We start from the raw sequence: 24615 nt of genomic DNA on the forward strand, positions 1-24615 counted from the left end.
GAAGCTGTCACCTAGACCTTAGGTGGGTATCATTGGCTCCTAGTGGGTGGGTGAGGTGCTGAGAGCCAAGTCATGAGTTCTAGGTGACAGAAGAGAGGGTTGGGAAGGAGAACCGAGGAGTCCAATCTACCCCGTAGATTGTGTGCTGCAGTAGCACAACTGGTCTCCTCCTTCAGAATGCCTCTGTGCAGGAGCGCCACCTTCCAGTGCCCACAGGCAGAGGAGAGCTAGCCTCTGACCAGGTACTCAATTTCTAATCCCAGGTGAGTTCTTCAGATGCCAAGGAAGAGTTCATCCTGACATTTCTCCTCTTCTAAGCCCTCCCAAAGTTCTTTTGCAGCCCTCAATTTACATTTCCTAGAAACTTGTGGCTGATAAATTCCAGTGGTTCAAGAGCGATCCTAAGCCAAGAGACCCAATTCAAATCCTTGGCAAAGGAGGTAGTTGGGGGTTGGTCTGTTCCACGACCACAGACCGTCTAGACTCCAGCCAAAGGCCTACTAAACAAGCCTGAGACCAAGGAGAATCCAGGAGGAGACTGGATGGTCCTCAGCCATCAACCCACAGGACTAACACCACAGTGCCCAACCCTGCCAGGACCAGGGGCGATGTCACCCTATGCTGAGAACTGCAGCTGTTTATGGAAGGAAGTCATCAGGTGCCAAAGTACACTTTTCCACAAGCTGAGACACCTTCTCCAGAGTGCAGCTCAGGGGACAAGTCCTCAGCAGGGGGAAGCAGCAGGTAGCATATTTCTGGGCAAACCATCTATCCCTTACAACTCAGATCTTTGTCTTCATAGTGTAGAAAACAATCATGATGTTTCTACCTAACTGGGAAGTTTTCAAGCATACAAATGTTAAGTAGTAGGGAATCTGGAAAAGTAAACTAAGCTTAGGGTTAACCAGTATTAAAAATGATAGCCTGAAACATGGCAAATGACCCAAAGGCTCAACAACAGGAAAATGGTAAAATAAACCATGGCACATCAGCATACAGAATCGCTGGTCACCTTTAAAAAATAAATGGATTACCAGGTGTGGTGGCACACGCCTGTAATCCCAGTGGCTTTGGAGACTGAGGCATGAGGACCATGAGTTCAAAGCCAGCCTCAGCAAAAGTGAGGTGCTAAGCAACTCAGTGAGACCCTGTCTCTAAATAAAATACAAAATAGGGCTGGGGATATGGCTCAGTGTTTGAGTGCCCCTGAGTTCAATCCCTAGTAACTGCTCCCCAAAATAAATAAATAAATAAATGGAAAACTGGAGAGAGTGCTAAATTTCCACAATAGCTTTGAAGGTGATTTTGGAGGACAATTTAATTTTACACATTTGTATTCTTTATCTCAGCATTTCCACTGCCAAAAATTTATCCTCCAGCACATAAACAAAATTTTGACAATGTTCATTGCAATATTGTATGAAAAAACTTTTTTTCCAGAAAATACAACTTAAATGCCCATCAAAATAGAGTTAGTTGAACATTAGAGCTTATCTCTCCATGGATACTACACACCTGCAAAAAAATAACAACAAGGTTGCTCTAAGTCTGTTATTTGCAAAGATAGTCATGATTCAAGAGGTAAACTATCAAGTTTCAGTGTAGCAAAAAATAAATGTATGTAAACTGCTGACACGTGGAAATGTATACATCTAGCAAGTCTAAATATAATGTAAAGCAGAAACAGAGAGGCAAACCATAACTATACAAAAATACTCAGATCTGACATTGATAAAAATCAGAAAAAGGAACTGGAAGTCCATAAATAGTGTCATTTCATGTTCATTTCTTTTTTTATATCACTGATCAAGTTCATACTTTTGTGTGAAAAAAATAGAAGGCAAGACATTGTTGTGACTGTCTTAACTATTAGATTCTGAGCAGGTGCTTTCTCTCCAAGATGATTCGAACATTACAGAGAAAACTCACCACCCCATGAGGCTGTATGCTCCCTCACTGAGCACTCCATAGGCCTGTGATTGACACGGCTTTGATTCCCAAAGGATTACTAACCCAGAACTACCCAGGCTGGTTGTAGAAGGCTCCCAAAATCTATGTAATTGTGCAAAAAGTATAAACCTGGCCCACAGTAGTCTCAGGTAGTGGTAGCCTAGGTCTGGAGGACCTTCTATCATTCACTCATTCATTTTTTTTTTTTTTTTTTTTTTTGGTATCGGGGATTGAACTTAGGGCACTGGAACACTGAGTCACATCCCCAGCTCTTTTTTGTATTTTATTTAGAGACAGGATCTCACGGAGTTGCTTAGCACCTCACTTTTGCTGTCTGGTTTTGAACTAGCGATCCTCCTGCCTCAGCCTCCCAAGCCACTGGGATCGCGGGTGTGCGACACTACCCCTGGCTCACTCATTCATTTTTAGAAGCATGTTGAGCATCAGCAGTGTACCAGGAGCTGGGGATACAGCAGAGAACCCCCAATCTGGTGGAGGAGAGAGACCCTGACTAAAGAGTTACACGGCAGGTAGGAAATGAGGGCAGCCATAGATGGTGATGGAAAATGAGCCAGTAAAGCTCAGAGCAAGTGCGGCCTTCTTAGGAGATCTGCCCTTGTCTGCAGAGGGAGGTTTTCCTCACAGAACTGGGGTTGGGGAGAGGTGGGCACAAAGCTCTTTGGGTTGGGTAGACAAAAGCATTTGGAGTACTCAACAGAGGGGCAGTCACTGAAACTCGGGTGCCTCCGAGCAGGGGAGTGAGGGTGTGGCTCTTGTTGGCAAGGGAATGACCAGGCCACAGGCGGCCAAGGCCCGGACAGACCGACCTCCAATGTGTGCCTTGACCTCATTACCGGGACAAAAAGCGGACGGGGTAGAGAATTTGTGTTATGCCAAGAAAATGAAAAGCTCAGAAACCCAAATGGACAATTCTGCTTGAAAGCACAAATGCACATTGATACACGCACTCGCTCACACCCTGCCCTGCACGTGCAAATGGCAGTTCGGCCCATGTGGACCACAGGCCATCTTGAAATGACCAGCAGGCCCCATCTGCAAGACCCAGAATGAGCCACGTTTTTAGTAAATACAGTGAGGCAGGCCTGACAGCCCTGAGGAAGACGGATGCTTTACCTTCAGGGTGGGTGGAGGGTATTTAGGATTTGGTCCCAGGCAACACAACAGATAATCTGGTGCAACTGAGGCTGGGGAGGTAGGGGAGTACAATGGTTAGTTCTACCTGCACTGGCTCCATCACTCACAGTCATGAGCCTTGGGCAAGTGACTTTCTAAGTCCTTGTTCCCTTGTTGGTAAGATGGGGATACTGACTCCATCACAGATTTGGGATGAGGATTAAATGACATAGTTTATGTCACTAAATATATTAAGTGCTGTGCCAGGACACAGTATGGAGTCAATATTACTTGCTGTTCTACCTTCTCTGCAGTCTAAGGGGTACAAATAGGACCAAAAAAGAAGTTCTCTGTCAAACAGCGACTATCAATAAGTGGGCATCACCCCTGAAAATGTAAGCCATGGCTACAGCCTCAGAAAGGCCAGACACAATTACCAGCAATCTGGGGCCACTCCAAGTGATAGGCACTGGGGAGCCCCTGACCAGTGAGCAGCCTTCCACTATCACAAGCTGCAGAGACCAGGGTAGGGCAGGGCTGACTTTATAAGGGTAAGTCAGGGCAGAACAAAGGTCCCCTAGAGAAGCTACGCAGCACGTTAAACCAAAAAGTGACCCAATACAGGAGGCACTGCAGTACATTCACACCGAGAACTATGCGTCTGACCCATAATAAAGAGGTGTGTTCCAACTCCTGACAGAGGCGGTCTTTATAATTGATGTTCTCAAGTCCCAGCACATCTTGAAAGGTCTGGGGAGTGTGACTCCTTCTGCAGAGTGAATCAGCCCTCACTGGCGTTCCTGCTTTGTTCTATGGGTTTCCCCTCTGCCTTTCTCACGGAGCGCGTCTTTGATGTGTATTCCTGCAGACGCTGCTACAAAGCCAGGAGGAGCCTGGGAACTGTGGGGTGGCCTGGAGGAGGCGAGGAGGGGCTCCAGGTAGAGCACCCCGGATGAGAGCTCCCCCAAGAGGGAAGGGTGATGGGCAACCAGCAACAGGCTTCAGCTTTACTTGTCTCTGTCATTCAAAGAATAGAAACACATTTTCCTGAGAACAAAAGAGGGGGAAGGAGCCTTTAAATGCTGCCTGGCAGATTCAGGTTGGATGCAGGGAGCATTTCCGGACTGGAGCAGGTGGAGACTTCCCTTCCCTGGCACGACTTGAGCTGCTCCTACCAAGAGGCAGATGGATTAGATGCCCTTACTGTCCCCAAACACATCTCCCGTTCTCCAACACCTGACAAAATTCAACTCAACTCTATGGCTTCACAAGGTTTTCTTTTTTTAAAAAAAAAAAATCCATATTTGCTAGAAATGAAACCATATGTCCACAAGAAGACAGGAACAGAATGCTCATAGTAGCCTTGAAGCACAAATCAGAGAACAATTCAAATGTCCTTCAGTAAATAAATGGATAAGCAGATTGTGGTGTGTTCACAGAACGAAACTGTCCTCAATAAAATACTGGCATGTCTGACAGCATAGACAAAGCCAGACGTGGAGCACACACATGCACATGATTCCATTGGTACAAAACTCAAAGGCTGCCATTCTGTGGTGAGAGAAATCAGGGCAATGGGTCACTTGGGTTGGGGTGGGAAGGGAATTAACTGAGATGGGGCCAGTCAGAACCTTCTGGATGACAGAAATATTCTATGTCATGTTTTGGGTGGTAGGTACACAGGTCTAGAGAGTTACTAAAACTCATGGAGTTGTACTTAAGATGGGCACACCATATTACAAGTAAACTACCACAATAAAATTATACTCCATGTATGTATGATTTATCAAAATGAATAAATGCTTTCTACTGTCATGTGAAACAAATTAGGACAAATTTAAAAATTAAATTAAAAAAAGATGAGAAAATGATAAACTTAAAATTCTGAGTTACAGAGTCTTAAAGATGTTTTCTTCTTTTCCTCTTAGATTGTATAATACTGGAAAAGTTATTTCAACTCTTTGGCCTCAGTTTCCTCCTCTGTAACTGCAGCACCAACCCCACAGGGGCATCCAAAAGATGAAACAAGTTCATATGTGTAGGGGAGGGGACTCAGTTCAGTGTCAGGTGTTGTTACAATAGTTCATTACCCCTTATCCACTTCCAACCAGGAAGGAAACGTCTTTTGAAAATACTTTGTTTAAAACTTCACTTGGGCTGAGTTCTCAGAGATTTCTGGGGCTCCCACTCGGGTCCCTCCTGCAACCATTATTATGACTGAATTGGGCCTCTGTTTGACTGTAGTTGAATGTGGGTCTTTAAAGGGGGAACTAACTTAGGACGAAGTCACAAAGTCGGGCCCTAATCAGGACATAGACACATGCAGAGGGAAGACACGTGGGGACAGATGCTCACTGGCAAGCCAAGGAAAGAGCCCGCCCTGCTGACTCCTTGACCCCAGGTTTCTGGCCTCCAGAGGTGTGAGAAAATAAACGTCTGTCATTTAAGCCGCCTGTCTATGGCATTTTGTCATGGTGGCCTGAGACGACTAGCGAGCCATCCCTCCATCTCCGTGGGGCCTCTCGATGGCCCCTGGGCCACACTTACTGCTGCTCTTGGTGTAAAGCCGGAGGAGCTCGGCCAGGCCGCTCTTCTTCACCACGGCGGTGCTGCTCAGGTTCTCCTGGTCCAAGATCTTGAGGAAGTGGTCCAGCTCTGCCAGGAGTTGCTCTAGGGCTGGAGACCAAAAACAGGAGACACCTCTCAGTGGCGCCTTCTCCCCAGCGGCCCGCTGTGGACACACCTCTGCATCCCGCAGCATCCCACCATGATCCCTCTGGTCCCAGGAAGAAGGGTTTGGGGTGAGGCCTGGTGGCACTTGGGGTACCCAGTCAGGAGGTGGCATTCTTAGTTCTAGGGTCACAGTGGGAGAGAAATAGGCCCTTGACTTTAGACGGATGTCCTCGGCTGCAGTCACAGGTCTGCCCTTTGCTGGAGGAGTGACAGTGGCCAGGTTAGCCCACATCCTGAGGGAATGCCTTCCACTGTAAATGCCTGCCCTGGCGGGGTTCCTGTGGGGAAACAAAACCCAGCCTCAAGAAGCACTGCCAGCCGCGGCCTTCTGCTCTCAGAGGTGTGGTTATGATCAGGGTCACTTGCATCTTGACTCTCTCCAGGAGACTTTGAAACTATTATTTAAACCTCTCAGGTCATTTCATAAATACTTCATGAAGTTCCTTCCAGCTCTGAAATCCTGTGGCTCTGAGCCTGATCTTGATTTGGCTACATGACTTTCTAAAGCACAAATCTGATCACAGACACCCACCATTAAAAGCCTCTCCTGGTTCCCCTGACACCCTCCAGACTGCCACAATATCAGCCCCACACCCATCACCTCCCTCTGCAGCCCAGCCACTGTGCTCCTCCGGTGCTCCCATGCTATGGTCTCCTCCCCTGGCAGATCTTACTCATCCCTCAGGTCTTGGTCTAGATAACATTCCTCCTGGGATGCCTTCCCTGAGCCTCTGGAACAGTGAGGGCTCCTTTGACAGATAATCCCTTTGCTACTGGTCCCTATGGGAGGCCCCAGAAGGAACAGAGCCTTGTGGATGCTAAATTCTGATCTCCAAAACTAAAAGCTAATGATCTTGTGTTGCTTTGAGTCACCTAAGCTTGGTAATTTGTTACAGCAGCAATAAGAAACATATACCCTCTCCAACCTCTGACTGTGCTATAATGTAACTTTCTGTGTACCCATTTAACTATAAGCTCCAAGGACAAGCTCTATGTCTAGCTTACATTTCCAGGACCTGGAATAATGTCCAATATTTATTGACTAACTGAATGAATGAAAGCAAAGCTAACCCATCTCCTTATTGTGCACCCAAATCACTCCATGGCAGTGTACAAGAAAAATAATTCTGGCCTGGATTAGGCTGAAAAGGAATCCACTGAAAATCCAAAATCCAGGACATCCTACCTAGCTAAAACATTAGAACAGACAAGTGTTTTAAAAAATATCTCAGCTTACTTTTCTAGTTTACAGAGAACAGGAACAACACTGAGAACCCAAATAATCATTCCCCCAATTGGTCTAAATGAAACCAACCCTGAAGTTTCCATGTGGACGAGCTTTTCAAATTTGGTTCCCAGCAACTTGCCACCATCTGGAACCTCTGGTGGCCCTGCTTTTATCACAGCTCCTTGTCTCAGACCAGACTGAGCTCCTTCTCCATCTGGACAGTCTTTGACAGTGTCCCTCTGGAAGCCAATCAAAGCTGGGCAGAAAAAGGCACAATGCTGCAACTCCACATTACGTTGTTCACCCCCCACCCTGTCTTCCTGGCATTGCTGGTCAGACCTGTAACCACACTGAGGTTTATAAATAGCCAGAGGGAGGGAGGCAGGCAGCGCTGGGCACACCAGAGGACATGGCAGAGACCAGGCTCTTCCAGGAGGTCAAATGTTTGCCCAAAGAGGAGGTGCCACGAAGGGGCTCTGGGTGGATCTTGAAGATCCATCTCTCTGTGGATCCAGAGAGAAAGGGAAATGGCTTCTCTGGTTTATAAGAAGACAGAGAAGTATCAAGGAAGCCCAGGCACCATGGGTATTGCTAGAGGATGCACCTAGCATCTTATCCTCTTCATGGGCAAGGGTGTCCACCATCTGAGCCAGCAGGGCTTTTCGGCTGGAGCCCCCACCTCAGCCCCAGGCCCTGCTATAACCAGAACGGCTCACCAAGAACCAGGAGCCACACTGCCAATCACCCTGCTCTGGTCCAACCTGATGGTTGCTGCTGCGTTTGGACAACTGAGCTGAGGTGGAGAAGCCCTAGGGGTGGTACTGAACTGGAGAACAGAATTAAACACAGGAACAGAGGGAGAGAGATGACTGCAAAGCTACAACTCTCCTGAAATAGTCAGGAGGACTTATCACCCAGCTTTATAAATCCGACCTCTATGAACAAATCTCTACTGCTCTTAAGTCGTCAAGAGTTTATTCAGGGTCCCCCTAAGCTGGCCCCAGAGAAGATTTTAAAAGAAAATAAAACGAGGTCCCCAAATGGAGAGGCCTTAGGTTGGGTCTCGCTTTGTTTTTAACAGCTATTCCCGGGTTTCCTGTAGGCTGCAGGGTCTCCACAGGCTTCAGCAGGGAGTTTAGAGAAGTCAAACCAGGGAAAACAGAGGAAGAACACGAGGAACGCGACTTGGAGCTGCAGACTCTGCTCCAGCAGGACCCAGAAAAGCGAAAGGGCCCCACGAGGCAGCTGGGTCTCTGCCACGGTCCCCTGGCCCCGTGAACTCCTCTGGGCTGTGCCTCTGCAGACTCCCGACTGACAGGATGGAGGGGAAAGCATGAAAAGTGAAAGCGTCACATGACTTCCACATCCTCAGCTTTTCCCCAAAGTTGCCCGATTCCTGGAAAACAGCCTTTGTTTATGTTTCATGTGAGCAAAAGATGGGAAGTGTGTGCCTGGCTCTTGGGAGACAAAGGTGACCCAGGGAGATCCTCGACCCTTCCGGAGGCCTCCTATCTGTGGACAGGGCATCCTGCGGACACACAGGGCGAGAACGGGATTAATTCAGGAATGTCTGCAAGGACCAGGAATGTGCCGAGGAAAGAAAGGCAAACTCTGGGGTTAGCAGCGAGAGGACTTGTAAGCTGGTCATTGAGGAACCCCTGGAGCTCACCAGGGAGCACCAGTGGCTCTGGCATCAAGGGCCTATGAAGCACAGGGGCCGGTGGGGCTGGACTGCAAGGGGCAGAAGGTGGGCTGAGGCCAGGACTGTGGGTTGGGTAGTGGAGTAGAGGGTGACAGCTTCCTTTGCCTTGCTTAGGAGTCAGCACAGAGTCCTGCAGGACCTGTGGCCATGTAATGGGCAGGGCAGGCTGGAGATGGAAACGCTCCAAAGACAGTGGGGAGGACAGCTGGGAGGGGATGCCGGGAGGCCAACTAGATGCCTACATTTGTGCAGAAGAAATAATGGTGCTATGACCTCATCGGGGCAGCTGGGCGCCATGCCATCAGCTGTACCCCTACTGTTTCCTACTCTCACAACCACCCTGCAAGAGCACAGCTGTGGAATGAGCTACTGAGGCTGAATCACAACCTAACTTGGTTGCATCCCCAGTGAAGAGCAGCACCGGGGTTCAAACACGAGTATGTCCAAGTTCAAAGGATTTGCTGTCTGCAGTGTGCTGGCTGTTGTGATTCCCCAGGAGCTGGAGAGGTCTGTCTGAGTCATGGCCTCTGCTTCCTGGTCCACCATATACTGCAAGGCAGGGGTTGGGTGCAGGAGACAGAGAGGAGGGGTTGAGGGAGCTATGTGACAGGTGCAGCCATCAGGACTTGGTGATCATTCAGTGAGATCAGGGACTACGAGGGAAGCTGCCTGGGTGGCTGAGAGATGCAGTAAGTCATTTGACGTACGGGCTGGGGATACCATGGTGAACCTGGCAGCCGTGGTTCCTGCCACTAGGGAGCTGATGGGCTAGGCAGACGGGTGGGGACAATGGTACCTGGGGTGCTCACTGCTCAGGACAGTCCCACACTTTCTTCTTCTTCTAGGATAGTTGTTTCAGATGAAGGGTAAGCACCAAGATTAAAGAAGCCCTGGAGAAGTGACCAGAGTAAGATTCCAGGAACCAGAGAAGTCATTTCCCTTTCTCTCTGGATCCACATGGTTCTTCAAGATCCACCCAGAGTCCCTCTCTGGGCAGCTGCCCAAGACCAGCAGCAGTCAGGTCCCTTGCCAGCTCTGCCTCCCTAGCTTCCTTTCTCTCAAAGTCAACTGCTCCTGGTCATCTCAGCACATATCAAGTCTAGATGTAAGTCCTTCCTGGTCAAGGTCAGTCCTGGTAGGTCTGAGCATCTAACAAGGTGCCCACATGCTACAGGCTGTCAGTGATCCCTGCACAGATGTGTCCTGTTGGGGTCCAGCTATGGATGCTTGGAAATAACAATCAACAGGGGCAAGGCTCCAATTTGCGCCAACCCCAGTGACATTTTTCAACCCTCAGGGCTCGGAGGGGTGGGCCACCCCTCAGAGGAATGTGGCTGTTCCATTGAGGCTCCAGAACGTGCTCATCACTTCTCCTCCTCCCCCACTGTCCCCCACACTTTTCATTTCTGTCTCTTCCTGGTCCTCCAGTGGAGGGAGGGGAAAATAAGCCTGTTGTTCATTCTGGAAACTGTAGGCCCTTGTGCAGGCTTTCCATCCTGGCTCTGTTAAAGTTCAGGGTTGTCTGCTCAGGGTCTGACAAATCATCAATAAGATTCTTGTTCAGGGCTTCCAAGGCCCACGCAGAGCTGGACGGTTCAACTGCACGATTCATTGCCTGGTCTTGGCGGAGCCCCGCCTCCAGATGACCTCCTCCCCCGGCTTTCCTCATCTTGGGGCCGTCTCCCTTTTTGGTCACTAGGTTCCCAACCATAAACATCTTCCCAACACTCCGAGAAAGCTGCGTTTCCCAGTTCCCCTGCTGCCTGGTGCACACATTTTTATTTATTCAGCTGCATCTGCTGATGGCCCATGATGGAGCTTCCTCCCAAACATCAAACCAAGCGGACCCATTCTTATGTGTGAAGACACGCGCCCCCTCCCCATTTCCCAAACCCTCCTGAGATCAAGCCACTGGGCACATTATCCTCAAAAACCCCACTGCTGGGACCAGCCAGTCATGAAGCTGGCGAAAGCTCCTGTAAGAAGTGGCAGCTTCACATAGATGCGGCAGAGGGACAGAAAATGCTGGATGGTTCCTCCTGATCAGAGGGTCCTCAAGTTCTCAAGGTGGGCTTTTGGGAAACAAGTCCCTTCACTCCATCAGAGAAGGGAGACTAACAGACCAATCACACCCTTTCTTCAATAGTGCCCCAAATCGAGTCAGCCTCTGCCAGGCACCTCCTGTGTGACCCGCATACTAGTAGGAAGTGGGACTTGTTCTTTTTTTTTGGTAGTAAAACACACATAGCACCTACCAAGTTCATCATTTTATAGTTCTGTGGCATTAAGAACTTCCTGCTGGGTGCCATCACTGCTATCTAGTTTCAGAACTTTCGTTACTACCTCGGATGGAAACTCATCAGACAGTTACTCCCTGCCTCCTCTTCCCCCAACCGCTAGCAACCACGAATCTGCTTTCTGTCTCCCTGAATTTGCCTATTCTGGATATTTCATAGAAATAGAATCATACACTATGTGCACTGTGGGGTCTGGCTTCTTTCACTCAGCATTCTCGTTGAGGTTCATGGATATTGTAGCATGTACCAAGAGTTCATTCCTCCTCACAGCAAATGCAATTTCATTATGTGGATATACTAGATTCTCTTTATCCATTTATTATTGGTGTGGGAATTTTTTTAATAGAAAATGTTTTTCTATTGGGACACAATTTACAGACCTTAAAAAAATCCTGTTTTTACTATGCGGTTCTGTTGCAGCTGTGGTAGTCACCACACCACAATCAAGCTATAGAATATGTCCATCACCCTAAAAAGTATCTGTGCCCTTTTGTAGGCAGCCACTTCCATTACCACTGCCTGGTATGGCACCCACAGCCTGTGGAGTCTGACTCCACTGACTTCTTAAAAGGCAGAGAACCAGTCGCATCCTGTGGACAAGAAGGATGTCCCTTTCCCTTGCTAAGATCATCCCGTTGCATGGTTGGAGAGCAATGTTCATACAGCTTCTCTACTGGGCACCTCTGCAGAAACTCTGGAGGTTCTTACTTCTCCATACCAGTGTGTACTAGTAGCATCTTGCTGCTGACTTTCAAAAACATGCTCTGTGTGAAGTCCACTTAGCACATGCCACTCAGGGACATGCACACAAAAGGCAAAAACAGTGGGGAGAAGCTTTGACAAATCCCTGTGCCTGGGTCCACCCCCCCGCCCAACACACAGCCCCATTGTTCTGGGTGTGACCTGGGATCTCCTGAGATTTAAAGGCTTCCCAGCTGATTCTAAAGTAGCACCAAGGTAAAAGACCATTGAGCTAGATACGGGTTTGATGAATTGCTTTATGAAGTCTTTGCACTTTATAAAAATATTTATATCATTCCTTCAAGCTCCCATAGTACTTCTATGGGACTCAATTCTGATTTATATGTAGAACTTTTTACGTTCATGCCTGTTTCATGAAGTCAGATGCACTTGAAAATAGTTTTCCTTTCCTGCTGAACAGTAAGGGTACAGAAAACCAGGACCAGGATGTCCACATGTTGCTGAGCTCAGTTCTTTGCCTGCTTAAGCAAGTGGAAATTCTTAGCACTGCTGACCAGTACCCAAAAGATTCACAGACTCCCCATCAGCAGACTTGGACCCCAGGAGACTGAGCCAGAAATGTAAATAACTTTCTCCAGAATAAATGCTCCAGGAATTGTTCTTTATCGCCATGTCCAAGAAACAGTAAGGGGGGAAGGGTTCTGCTACATTTATTAGCAACGTGCACGCTCTGCTCCCTGCTGTGCCTGGCCTTCAAGGGTCACCCGGCCATCATTTTTGCAAGATCTGGTTTTTCTCACCTATCTTTGAGTCTCATCACTTAAAACACTTTCCCCAGGAACAGCCTGCCCTCTGCATTCCCAGATCAGCTATGTGAACAGAGGAGATGGGACAGATGCTTTGCGGTGGCCTGCACGACTGGAAAAACAACTCGAGCTGCTCACCGCTGACCTCTCAAATGGAACAAACCTCCCCAAGAGCAGAATTCCAACCCCGGCTAAGGAGCCAGCTGGAACCAGAGCCCTCAGATAGGGCCCTTCAGAAATTCACACAGTAACAGCGGAAAACATCAAACCAAGTCTGGCAAGGCAGAAAAGACCCCAGGCCTGCAGAGGACACCTCCACTGTGCCCCACCGCCCAGAAGCATGGCCTGTCCACACAGCCCCACAGCATGAGGTTGTTACTTGGTGATTTGCGTTGTTTCCTGTTTGCCCCAGGAATGGAAGGTCTTTGTTCCCAGTGAAACTGAAAGCTGTGTGTGGGTAGGACCACATCTTCGGGTTTGGTTTCCCTCACTGTGCCTAGACAAGGCTTAGGAAATCCTTGCTGAACACGATGCTTCCAGACACATGGACACACACACACACACACAGCCTCATGAAAGCTCCTTCTATTAAAAGGTATGGACAGCACAGGCCAGTAGGCCGAGGCTTACAGTCCCTGACCACAATTCCAGCGGGCCACTTGACATCACTGAAAGGAGCACTCAGAGGCATCCCCTGGTGGCTGATGGGGTTGAAAGGGCACAAGGTATCTCACTCCTGGATGGCACTCTGGGGAGGAACTTTCTCAAGGGTCTGAGGGGAGAGAGTGTGGAGGAGACTGCTCCCCTAGGGACTAGGAACCCAGACCCTTCTCCAGCAGTTCAGAGGTCACAAGAGGGCAGGTTTGAGACACTTCAGGTTCCTGTGGCCACCACGGTCCAGGCCAGACAAAGAGACTCTGGGGCCCAGGGGGGCCTTTGTTTCCAGCCCAGTTAGGACATTCCTTACATGCAATCTGCCAGAAGAGTGGCTTCATTCAGAGTCAGCGGGGGCCAGTAATGCGGGTGGGAGGCACAAAGGTTTAGCTGGATATCTCCCCGCGTGGCAGATCACTCAAAGGGCACGAACCACTTCAGTCTCACAAGAGGCTATGGTGGGGGGGATCATTCAAGTCCACATTGGAAGCTTGGGTAATACTGAGTCTAGACTGTGTAGAATATACTGTGCACAGAGAAAAGAAAAAAAAGATGGTTAGAAAATGACAGAAGCAGTTATCTCTTGGAGGGAGGAGTACTGGAAAGCTGTCATTCCTTGCTTACACTGTCCCCTGCTCCTTCACGCAGAAGCATGGGGCTACTACATGGAGAGAAGGAACTGCCACAGTGGCCCCTGCACTTTCACTTTGGGTTGTAAATTTAGGCTTGTCCCTGGTCACTTGATACTTGCATCAGAGAAAAGGATACACACTAAAGATGGATGGTGAGAAAAAAATCATTGTATGGTCTGGATCTACTGCTTCTTTCCAGAATTTGGCCAAAGTCATAAAATGCCATTGAACCCATGTGCTGGTGAGGACCTTGGCTTCTTGTTCAGGACTCCTAATTAACCTTTCTGTGTCAGTTTCCTCATGTATAAAATAGGGTTAATGATAATACCTACTTCAGGAGATTGATGTGAAGGTTGAAAAATAATTCCATACAGTGCTTAAGGTAAATTTTTGCCACTAAATAAAATCCTAATTATGTCTCTAAGACAGATATAAAAACTCCCTATATTACTTTTTAAATTTGCACATCCATATTATAATTTTAATTGGACAACTTCAAAAAGAAGTTGGAGATGTCCCTGCTTGATTTTGTGGGATGGCTAAGCTATGTCCCTACAGAGGGCAACAGGATGGTAGAGGTAAGATTTGGGTTAAGCCCCCCAGAGAACATCTTCACAGAGACAAACAGTGAGGAGAACAGACACGGGAAGATTTTCAAGCTTCCTGCAGCTCAGCTGACATTAAAACCAACACCAGAAATAGGAAGAACAAGAGTCGGTGCCAGGCTGTGACTGGAGGAGGCTACCAGGTCTTTCGTACCTGTCCCCAGGGCACATGTCTGCCTTCATGGATATCACCGGCGAAGTTTCTTCCAGCAAAGAGCCCAACGCTATGAACATCACCACCCCAGAGGGATGATTCACGAGCATATGCAGTGGACACTTGCTCTCCCCTCTCCCCAGCATCCATCCATTCACCCACCTTTGCAGCTCATTTTCCTTTGAGAAACCTCCATTTACCCACTGTCCATCGGTATTTGTGGTTTGGATGGAATTAGAATCCATCCTACATGCCACAGGCAGTGGCATGACCTTGGACCTAACCAATCAGAGCACTTCATTCTACCAGCCACAGTGATTGGCTTAGGGAAGGACATGTGACCAGAGTCGAGCCAATGAGCATCAGCTATGGGACTCTTCCTGGAACTGCTAGGAAGTGGGCCTCTCTTTCCTCAGATGTTGAGCTGCTAAAATGTCAGCGTGGGATGGCAGTCGCCATCTCCAGGAACAGCCTACCTGAGGAGGAAAACAGACCCTGGAGATCCCCGACAGCTCCCAATGCAACTGCGCCTCCAGCTAGCTGTTCCCCTCCACCACTCTTACTGTGTTCAGACATCCCATTTTTCCTTTAAGGCAGATTGGGTTGGGTTTCCTTCAGTAGTGGAATACCACAGCACATTTTTGACCCTGAAATCTGGGCCAGGCAATTTACACATACAATTCCAGTTCATCCTGTGAGATAGGCATTATCATTCCCAGATCCGAAACCAAAAGAAGCTACATGGTTTCACCAGGGCCACAGACTCAGTATCAGAGAATCCACAGGGCTTTCTTGACCCAAGTTTATTCCATTAATCTGAGCCTTACTTACATGGGGAAAGATTTGCTTCTTAAAACAGACTGTATGGGGGCTGAGAATGTAGCTCAGTGGTGAAGCACATGCTCAGCATGCAGGAGGCCCTGGGTCTGATCACCAGCAACCCACCACCACCACTCAAAGCACTTGAGAAGCCTGGGCTATAATGTCACCAGAACCTGGGATTAGGGGACTGGGAACAAGTGAGAGGAAAACAGTGAAGACAAATCCCACTGGCCCTAGGAGTAAAGGGCAGAAACTGAAGAGGAATTCCTCAGCCTAGCAGGGAGAAGCCCAGCAGGAGGCCTCCCAGGAAAGGGAAGGATGTGAAGGAAGACCTTCACTCATTCCAGGGAATGCTGACGGATTTCCAGTCAGCCATGTGAGGCAGCCGGATGTCAGAAACAAGGGCGAGGCTACCATTCCTGCCTCCTGGAGCACACGGGCAATGGAAAGATGGGCAGCCCCTACCTCCACACCTGTCCCAGGGTCAGGGACCAGAACTCAGAGACCAAACAGCTGATGGAAATGGGTGGATCAAGACGGTTAAGTTAGGGAAGAGACAAGAAAAGGGTCAGCCCATGGTGGTCCTTCATATGAGGAAGAGTGGAGGAGAAAAGGCCCTGAGCAGTCTTGAAGAAGTTAGGAATCTAGAACAAGTAGAAATGAATTCTCCGGGTCCTCGAAGCATTCTTTCTCCTCCTTTGGGTAAAGGATTTATTCCACCCCGTGGCCATGTGGCTGACCCCACCTCCACCATGAGACAGGATGTAATCAAGGTGTAGCCATCTTTTCTACCATGATGATGGATTCAAGCAACCCCAGAATTCTCCCTGGGATTTGCCAGATGGCTTTGGGAGAAAGAGGACCTTCTCCTTGGACTTTAAGCCATCAGGATGTGTCCCTGGAGCTGTGGAAGAGTCTTAGCCTTTCAACCTGAGGCTGAAGCCAGTGCTTGAGGAGAGCAAAGTGGTCATTAGAGGAGAGGCCTCATTCACAGAAGCCAGCTGTTAGTCACCAGTGACCAAAATACAGAAGCGAAAGATGAACAAAGGGTGGCTCCACGTCAACCACTCCCTTTGTAATAAGGCATATCTCAGTTTGTCAGAGCCACAGAATGGTCCAATAGTAACTTTAATTTCCCTCTTCACCCTCTAAACAGGTAGTCACTCCGGAAGAACCACGCGGTGACCACACCGCTAATGATGTCCAACACACCCTGAGGGGTGTGTCAGCAGAGCTGTTTACCACAGCAGAGAAGAGCAGGCCTAGGGACCAGTGCCCCCCTGCAGGAGCCCACCTCCTCTCTCTTTTCCTGACTGGTGCCCATGCCTCTGTGCCATCCTCTATGGAAACTGTGGACATGACCCGTTAGTGGGCCATGCTCACAGCTTAGAAAAAACTGTAGTTAGCTCTGCTCACTTTAGCTGCAAACCTAACATTGTTCTAAAACATAAAGCACATCTTAAAAAGTGGTAGAAAATATCAGAAAGCACAGCATTTGGTAAAGGAGTGCAGGATTTCATAAATCTTAGTTTTGAGCTGTGGGTGTGTACTCGTGGGTACATGTGTCCTCAGACACAATCTGAAACACATTTGGATTATGGTTACAATCAAAAGGTTTGAGAAACACTACCACATGTCCATGATCTCTTACCTAAAATCCCCAAAGTCAGAGGTGTTTTGAGATTTAGGAGAATTCAGATTTTAGAAATGTTATGTGGTACACAATCCAGCAGGGTTCTGGAAAACACTCAGGAATAAAACACATTAAGATTTCTATAGCAAAATATGTAACTATGAATACCAGTTAGGATATACAGATCATAAATTACCTCACATCAATTCAGGGCAGGGTTTGTCTCCAAATTAGTTTGGGCCAGCCTTCCAAAGGACTTCTACTTTTTCAAGTTTGGGAATTCAGGAATTGAGGAGATGGGATATAGCCCTATGGAGGGATTCCACACAGGTTTTCTTCCTTTTACTTTTTGGTACCAGGTATTGAACCCAGAGGTGCCTAACCACTGAGCAACATCATCGGCCCTTTTTAAATTTTTTTTTTAATTTTGAAACAGAGTCTTGCTAAGTTGCACAGGGCCTTGCTAAGTTGCTGATTTGAACTTGCCATCCTCCTGAGTCTCCCGAGCCACTGGGATGACAGGTATGTGCCACCGTATCCGGTTCCATACTAGGTTTTCGATAGATTAACAGTAAGACCTAAGAAATTAAAAGGGCTGTGGGCAGGACTCCCAAAGTGCAAGAAATAAAAGCAAGAATCAATAAATGGGACGGATTCAAATTAAAAAGCTTCTTCTCAGCAAAGGATACAATCAATAATGTGAAGAGAGAGCCTACAGAGTGGGAGAAAATATTTTCCATAAGCATTTCAGATAGAGCATAACTGATAGAGCACTAATCTCTAGAATTTATAAAGAACTCAAAAAACTTAACACCAAAAGTACAAATAGCCCAATTAATAAATGGGCTAAGGAATTGGACAGATACTTCACAGAAGAAGATATACAATCAATCAACAACTATATGAAAAATGTTCAACTTCTCTAGTAATTAGAGAAATGCAAATCAAAACTACTCTAAGATTTCATCTCACTCCAATTAGATTGGCTATCATCAAGAATACAAGCAACAATAGGTGTTGGTGAGGATGTGGGGAAAAAGGTACACTCAGACATTGCTGGTGGGATTGCAAATTGATGCAGTTACTCTGGAAAACAGTATGGAGATTCTGCAGAAAACTTTGAATGGATACACCATTTGACCCAGCTATCCACTCCTTGGTCTATACCCAAAGGACTTAAAATCAGCATACTACAGTGACACAGTCACATCAATGTTTATAGCAGCTCAATTCACAATAGCTAGATTGTGGAACCAACCTAGATGTCCTTCAAAAGATGAATGGATAAAGAAAATGTGGTATATATACACAATGGACTATTAGCCATAAAGAATAAAATTATGGCATTTGCAGATAAATCAATAGAGTTGGAGAATATCCTGCTAAGTGAAATAAGCCAATCCCAAAAACCCAAAGGCCAAATGTTTTTTTCTCTGACGAGTGGTTGCTGATACATAATGAGGGTGTGGGGGAAGGGAAAGGGAAGAATGGAGAAACACTGGATTGTGTAGAGGGAAATGAGGGGAGGGGCCAGGGGAAGGAAAGATGGAATGAGACAGACATCATTACCCTATGTACCTATATGTTATACGACTTGTGAGACTACATCGTGTACAATCAGAGAAATTAAAAGTTGTACTCCATTTGTGTACAATAAATCAAAATGTGTTCTGCTGTCATATATAACTAAATAGAACAAACAATAAAAAAGGAACAAAAAGTGAATATAAGATATGGCTGCTTTGATTAAGATGTGCTGTAAGTGTAAAAAAATTTTGAAGGCTCAGCATCAAAAAAATCAAAAACCATGCAAAATAAACAATTATTATATCAATTACATGTTGAAATGATGGTGTTTTGGAAGTACTGAGTTGAAGAAAATATATTTTTTAAAATTTATTGAGCCTCTTTTATGAGTTAAACATTTTATATCTAATTTGAAGTGATACATGTTGTGACGGCACGGGTCTAAAGCATCCATGATAGGCAGAGGGTTTCGCTCGTTTCTGGTGCTGGAGATGGAACCAGGGGCCTCATGTGCTAACCCGGGCTCTACCTCTGAACTGCACCCCAGGCTTTAGGCAGAGCATTTAAAAGCATGAAAACAAAATTGTCCTTCTGATGAAACAAAACAATGTTCAGAGGGGGAAGGGGACTTCACCCAAGTCACACAGCAAGTGAGTCTGTAGAAAATTCCAGCTCCCATCCCTGCCCACGGCGTTCTCAACCACTTTCAAGGAGCCCCATGCCCTAGGGAGCAGAGGGAGACAGAGGGGCTTCGTGTGAAGGGCGACATACGGGAGCAGCGGGAGGGCTTGGGGAGCGCCCTCAACATGCTGGTCAGGAGTCGGCGGGTCAGGGGCTGAGGGAGGCCGCCTGCTCCTCAGGAAAGCGGCCAGGACCTGGATGAAGAAGATCTGGTCACTTGGTGCTGGCTCTACTTTGTTTACATGAACAAGTGCCAGCTATTCATCCCAGAAATATTCTCAATTAAACCCTTGAAGCCCTGTTATCTAAACAACTTAAAGGTATCAGTTTGGGGTCAGATTGTTGTTTTTGTTTAATGTTTCAGCCAAAAATTGTCAAAAGAAATTGCTGAGGTACAAGTTTAGTCTCTTGCAGTGCATTTCATTTGGGGGAACATTTTATGTTCCCATCTGGCTCCTTATTCAAATCTCCCTTTCTTCCTCTGGTCGCTCTCAAAGGGGCCTTGACACTCCCTCTCTCCCCTCCCTGCCTCCACCCCTGTTCCAGTTCCTCCAACATGGTGGCCGCCAGCCTCGAACACCCCAAATGGTCTTTGGCCACTTTTCTCTGGTGTAACCATATTTTCTGATGCACCCGCCGCCCTACAACACTCTCTGGGAACTACAGTCCTCTTGCCATGAAAGCAGATTGAGGCATTATCACCCCAAGGAATTGTCACCCTTTCAACAACCAACAGTCCCTGCCTCCCGCCTGGTCTACCCGCCACACCTGTTGGACACATTTCCTAACAACTGCTGAACAAATGCTTCCCAGGTGGCAACTGGACACCCAGGGGTCTGTTCAGAGATGAACTGAGCACCTACTCTCTGCCAGGACTGTGCTGAGCAACGCTACGGGAAAGGCGAACAGGCTGAGCCCCCTGCTCTGCGTCTGGAAATTGTAAAAGAACGCACGCTGCAATTCTGCTGGCATGAACTACAGCAACGCTCCCTCCTCTCAAATAAAGTGCTACACGTTGAGGCTACTTCTTATAATCAGCGTGTCTTAGAACCAAGCATTCTCCACCAGCGCTTCTCCCCACCGGTCATTTCTACTCTCTCATGAGGGACAACTGGCAATGTGCTAAGTTTCTTTTGATCATGGACTACTTGACTTTAAGTCCTCAAATGCTAACATGGTATATGTCTCAAGCCTTGAGCCAGATTTCTACAATATAAGTATCCAGTCTTGGAGTTCAGCATCCCTAGGACAATCTTAACTCAGAATCCCAAACTTCATTGAGAAGTCGCTTACTTAGAAATGAAGCTGAGTTTTAAAACCCTTGGAATAAAGGAGCTTCCTTTTGTCTTCCAATGCTGTGCATGTAGTCTAGCATAAAGTCAAGCAGAAATACAGCGAGCTCTAAATTCTGCAACAAGATTAATGATGGACAATTTTCTGCTAAAACAAGGCAGATAGAATTATAGTTAATAACACAAAATGCTACTGAAAGCAAGTCTAAAAGAGATAGATGAACACAACTCAAAAGAGGACAACTACTTCCATTAATAATAGTCAAATAATGATACAAGGGTTATCTCACAGTGCTCAGCCCTATAATAAACCTATATGGTTATAGAATCATCCCTTAAAGAAACAGACTTGGGAAAGTCAACTCTCCCAGTCACATGGTTAATAGATCCAGACCTGAAGTCAAATCACTTTGACCCTTCCCAGCATTGCCTCAGCTGGCCTCCCTTGTGATTGCTTCTTTTATGTATGAAGAGTAAAATAAAGTAATTCAAAATCATCTGAAGATGAGCCTAGAGTAAGTATCTGAGGGAATAGTGTTTGCTTAGATTTGTGCATAAATACAGAAGAATTCTGCAAGTCCACTTCAATCTTGTTTATCAATACAAGTTGCCAGTGACTAAATTATATCCTCCAAGAATGGTAAAATAACAAAAGAAAATGGGAAAAGACTCAGGAAGCACATTATGACAGGTGCCGAGAGCCCTGCTATTAAGGTTTCTGGTATGTGCCATTGACTTGTTCAAACACTTGACAAGTCTATCAGCAAATCTTGCAGGGTAATTATTTTGCTCATATGATATTTGCTAAGCTTGGGTAGCCAAACTGCAAAGCACATTCACTTTACTACTGGGTTCACAATGGCTTTTTGGTATTAAAAAGGACTAAATGACTTCTAACCAAGTTGGCTAATAAAAATATCTGCCACTCACATGTATTTTGTGAGTCCCAAGTGCAAAACTACCCTGTGCTGCTCATCATAGCAGCTGGGAAGGGCAAATGGCAGGAAGGAGGAAGAGTGAGCCCCCAGACCAGTGCTGCTGGTGGGATTCACTGGGCCGTCTGGAAGTGTGCCTGCTTTGCCTTGTGCTCGCCGGAGTGGCTTTGTGGCCACCTATGCCTGTTGGTGGAGAGGTAAAGACTGGCTGCACGTGATGTTTGAAGGAAAGCCCACCTCTGGCTACTAGGAACAGGTTTCAAACATGTGATCTCTTGGTTTAGTGTAGATCTGGTCCAAGAAACCCGGGTAGTTCTTCCTGCATCGTAATTATGGGTCTCATCCATCTTTTCTTTCATTCATTTAAAAAAAAATGAGCACTAACACATCAGGACAAGGGGCAGAGGTGGCCAGAAAACATCCCACCTCACCAAGCTCTCTTCTGGATTTCTGTCACGGTTTCTCCAATTCTGTTTCGACCAAGTGTAACTTTACCAAGGACACCAAAGAGGGTCATGCCTATGACACTGCCACCTTACTAGAGCTCAGGGTGGACATTTGTCATGGACACAGAATGATGATTAACTGAATTCATCGACTTGCCTGGATCATGGGGTGCCCAGGTGTCTGAAAGGAACATAGGCAGAAAATACCGGCAAGTTTCTGTCTGGATGGGTGTGGAGTTGTGTAGCATTCCTAGCACCTGACTTTTAATACAGACTTGTACCCTACAGGAAATCCTCCAGACATTAAACTGAAGGTCTAGGGACAGTATTCACTCAGGACCACACTCCCACCTGATGTGTGGAATCAGAACTGAGAGCACAGGACAACTCAGGAGCTAAGTCTGGGAAGCAACGGGACCTCCTTGACTCCTCTTTGGCAACTGGGAGGTCACATCCTAACGGGAGGCACTTTCTCAAGCCAACCGTGTCACAGTGCTTCTCACAGATTCATTTCTTCATTCACTCATATCTTCACCACATTTATGGAACATTTAATATGTGTCAGGTCATGAGATTCAGCCACTGAATTAAAAGGGTGTGACCCCCCTCAGAGGTCACATCTATGTGACCTCAAAGTTCTCTTGCTATAGTTATGTTGGCTTTTCAGCACCATTTAGATGAACATCAATATAAAATCCCTGCTACTTTTTCAAAAATTAATTTTCAATTGGTACATAATTACACATTAGAGTGGGATTCACTGTGACATATTTATACATGCATCTAGTAATCTGGTCAATTTCAAAATCCCTGATATTCTTACCATCCTAGTATTCTTCTGTGATTTTCCATGCATGAATGGGTGGCAGAAAAACCTGGTTTTTTTCCTACAGCTCTTTTATCATGACAGCTATTAAATTTCTTCTTTCTTATGGTGAATGTGACCCAGTGTATAGAGCAAGCTGGACTGAAATTCTATGGCTACACTAACAAGCTTTGTGCACTTCAAGTTTTATCATATCTGTGAGCCTGAGTTTTTCCACCAAAAGAAATGTGGGGGGGAAATCCCATCTATTTTGGAGGGTGGTGTGAGGATTAAATGAGATGACATAGGAAAACACAAAGCATTATTTGATAAATGTTATTTTGTATTCAACCCCTTATAATGGGTGAGTTGCACTGCCCCAGAAGATGCCTCCAAGTCCTAATCCCTGGTACTTGTGAATGTGACCTTATTTGCAATTGAGTCTTTGCAGATGTAAAAGATAAGAATCTCAGGATGAGATTAATGGGAATGGGGAAAGCACTATACCCAAGGACGAGCATCATTATAAAAGAAAGGAGAGGGAGACAGGAGAACAGGCCAAATGAACCCATGCAGGGGCTGGAGGGCTGCTGCCAGAGCCGAGGAACAGGGCAAGGTGGTCCTCGCGGAAAGCTGGAAGAGGCTGGAAGGGCTCTCCTCTATCATTAGAGGGCATGGTCCTGCTGAGACCTTGATTTTGGACTTCAGGCCTTGAGAACTGAGACAGAATAAACTTAACCACCCTCCCTCATTGAGTCACAGAGGGCGAAATATTTGTACCTAGAAAGAAAGGGGCCTTCCATAGGATGAAGCTGGTTGGGAAAGGTCTGCTCTTCCATCAGATTATGAGCATCTGATCAGGTTCAAAATCAGGACCAAAACTTTGCAATTTGAAAATATTCATTCTGGTGAAACAAGGCCCTCCATTTTGGCCACAAATCATCATGAACAACTTTCACGGAAAGCCGAGCAAGTGGTGAGCCTGGGCTTCCACACAGGAGCCCGACAGGTGCTGCAGGACAGCTGCAGGAGGCGGATGGGGAGGCGGGGCACAGGTCATCCTGTGCCAGGCTCTGGTCCCTGCTTGGTGACAGGCCTCTCATGTGGTCCAATCAACTTGTGGGAGTAGGTTCTGGACACATCAGCAGCAAATTGGGGAAACGGGTTTCTGGGAGTTGGGGAGAGGCAACTCTGGGAACGACTGACTCAGAAGTTCCAAGTTGTCTTTTTTAAGGTCCTTGCGCCCACGGGCCCCCCACAGCACACCAGCCCGCCATGTTTACCACGCGTGCCACTGGGCAGAGCTTCGCTGGCCCAGAAGCAGGCCAGATACCCACTGTGCCATTCTAGAGGGTCAGTATACTGGCCCTGGCACTCCGGGCGGGGAGGACGAGAGCCCTGCTCTCTGCTGCCGACTCCTGCTCCTTCCTGTCCCCCAGGACACCAACGGGCGCTCCCTGAATGCACAGGCACTGGCGGAATTTTGTTAAATTTCGTTTTATCATTCACAACCTTTTAAGAATAGATTTTAACAAATCTTAAAGGACATGAGTTAAGTAACTTTCTTGGGGTTATAGAGGTAAAAAAAAAAAAAAAAAAAAAAAATGGCAGAGCTAAAATCGAGGCCTGGATCCTTGGCCTGGGTCCACTGCTCATCCCCATCTCCCAGAGGCCTTCCCTGACCAGTCCATTTGGTTTTGTCCCCTGACACTGAGCTGTTCTGTTCCTACCATGACAAGGACAGTGCGATTGAGCAAGGCCTGCTGTGCCCAGGGGTCCTCCTCATGTTATTATTTTTAACCTTACAGTGACCTAAAGTACTGTCCCCATTTTACAGATGGCGAAAGTGAGGGCTTTGAAAGGGACTTGCCTACATC

The 24615-nt window shown here is 47.0% G+C and overlaps 1 protein-coding gene across 6 annotated transcripts in view; it reads right to left on the bottom strand.

Annotated features, from left to right (window-relative positions):
• Afap1l2 (actin filament associated protein 1 like 2) overlaps positions 1-24615 on the bottom strand; it is a 93120-nt gene that overhangs the window by 30924 nt on the left and 37581 nt on the right. For all 6 annotated transcript variants that reach the window (XM_047553292.1, XM_047553290.1, XM_047553291.1 and 3 more), the window contains one exon: positions 5632-5760. In XM_047553292.1, the coding sequence (XP_047409248.1) occupies positions 5632-5760 (129 nt within the window). The remainder of the gene's footprint in view (positions 1-5631; positions 5761-24615) is intronic.

Source organism: Sciurus carolinensis, chromosome 5, assembly GCF_902686445.1.
Source record: "Sciurus carolinensis chromosome 5, mSciCar1.2, whole genome shotgun sequence".
Taxonomy (NCBI): Eukaryota; Metazoa; Chordata; class Mammalia; order Rodentia; family Sciuridae; genus Sciurus; species Sciurus carolinensis.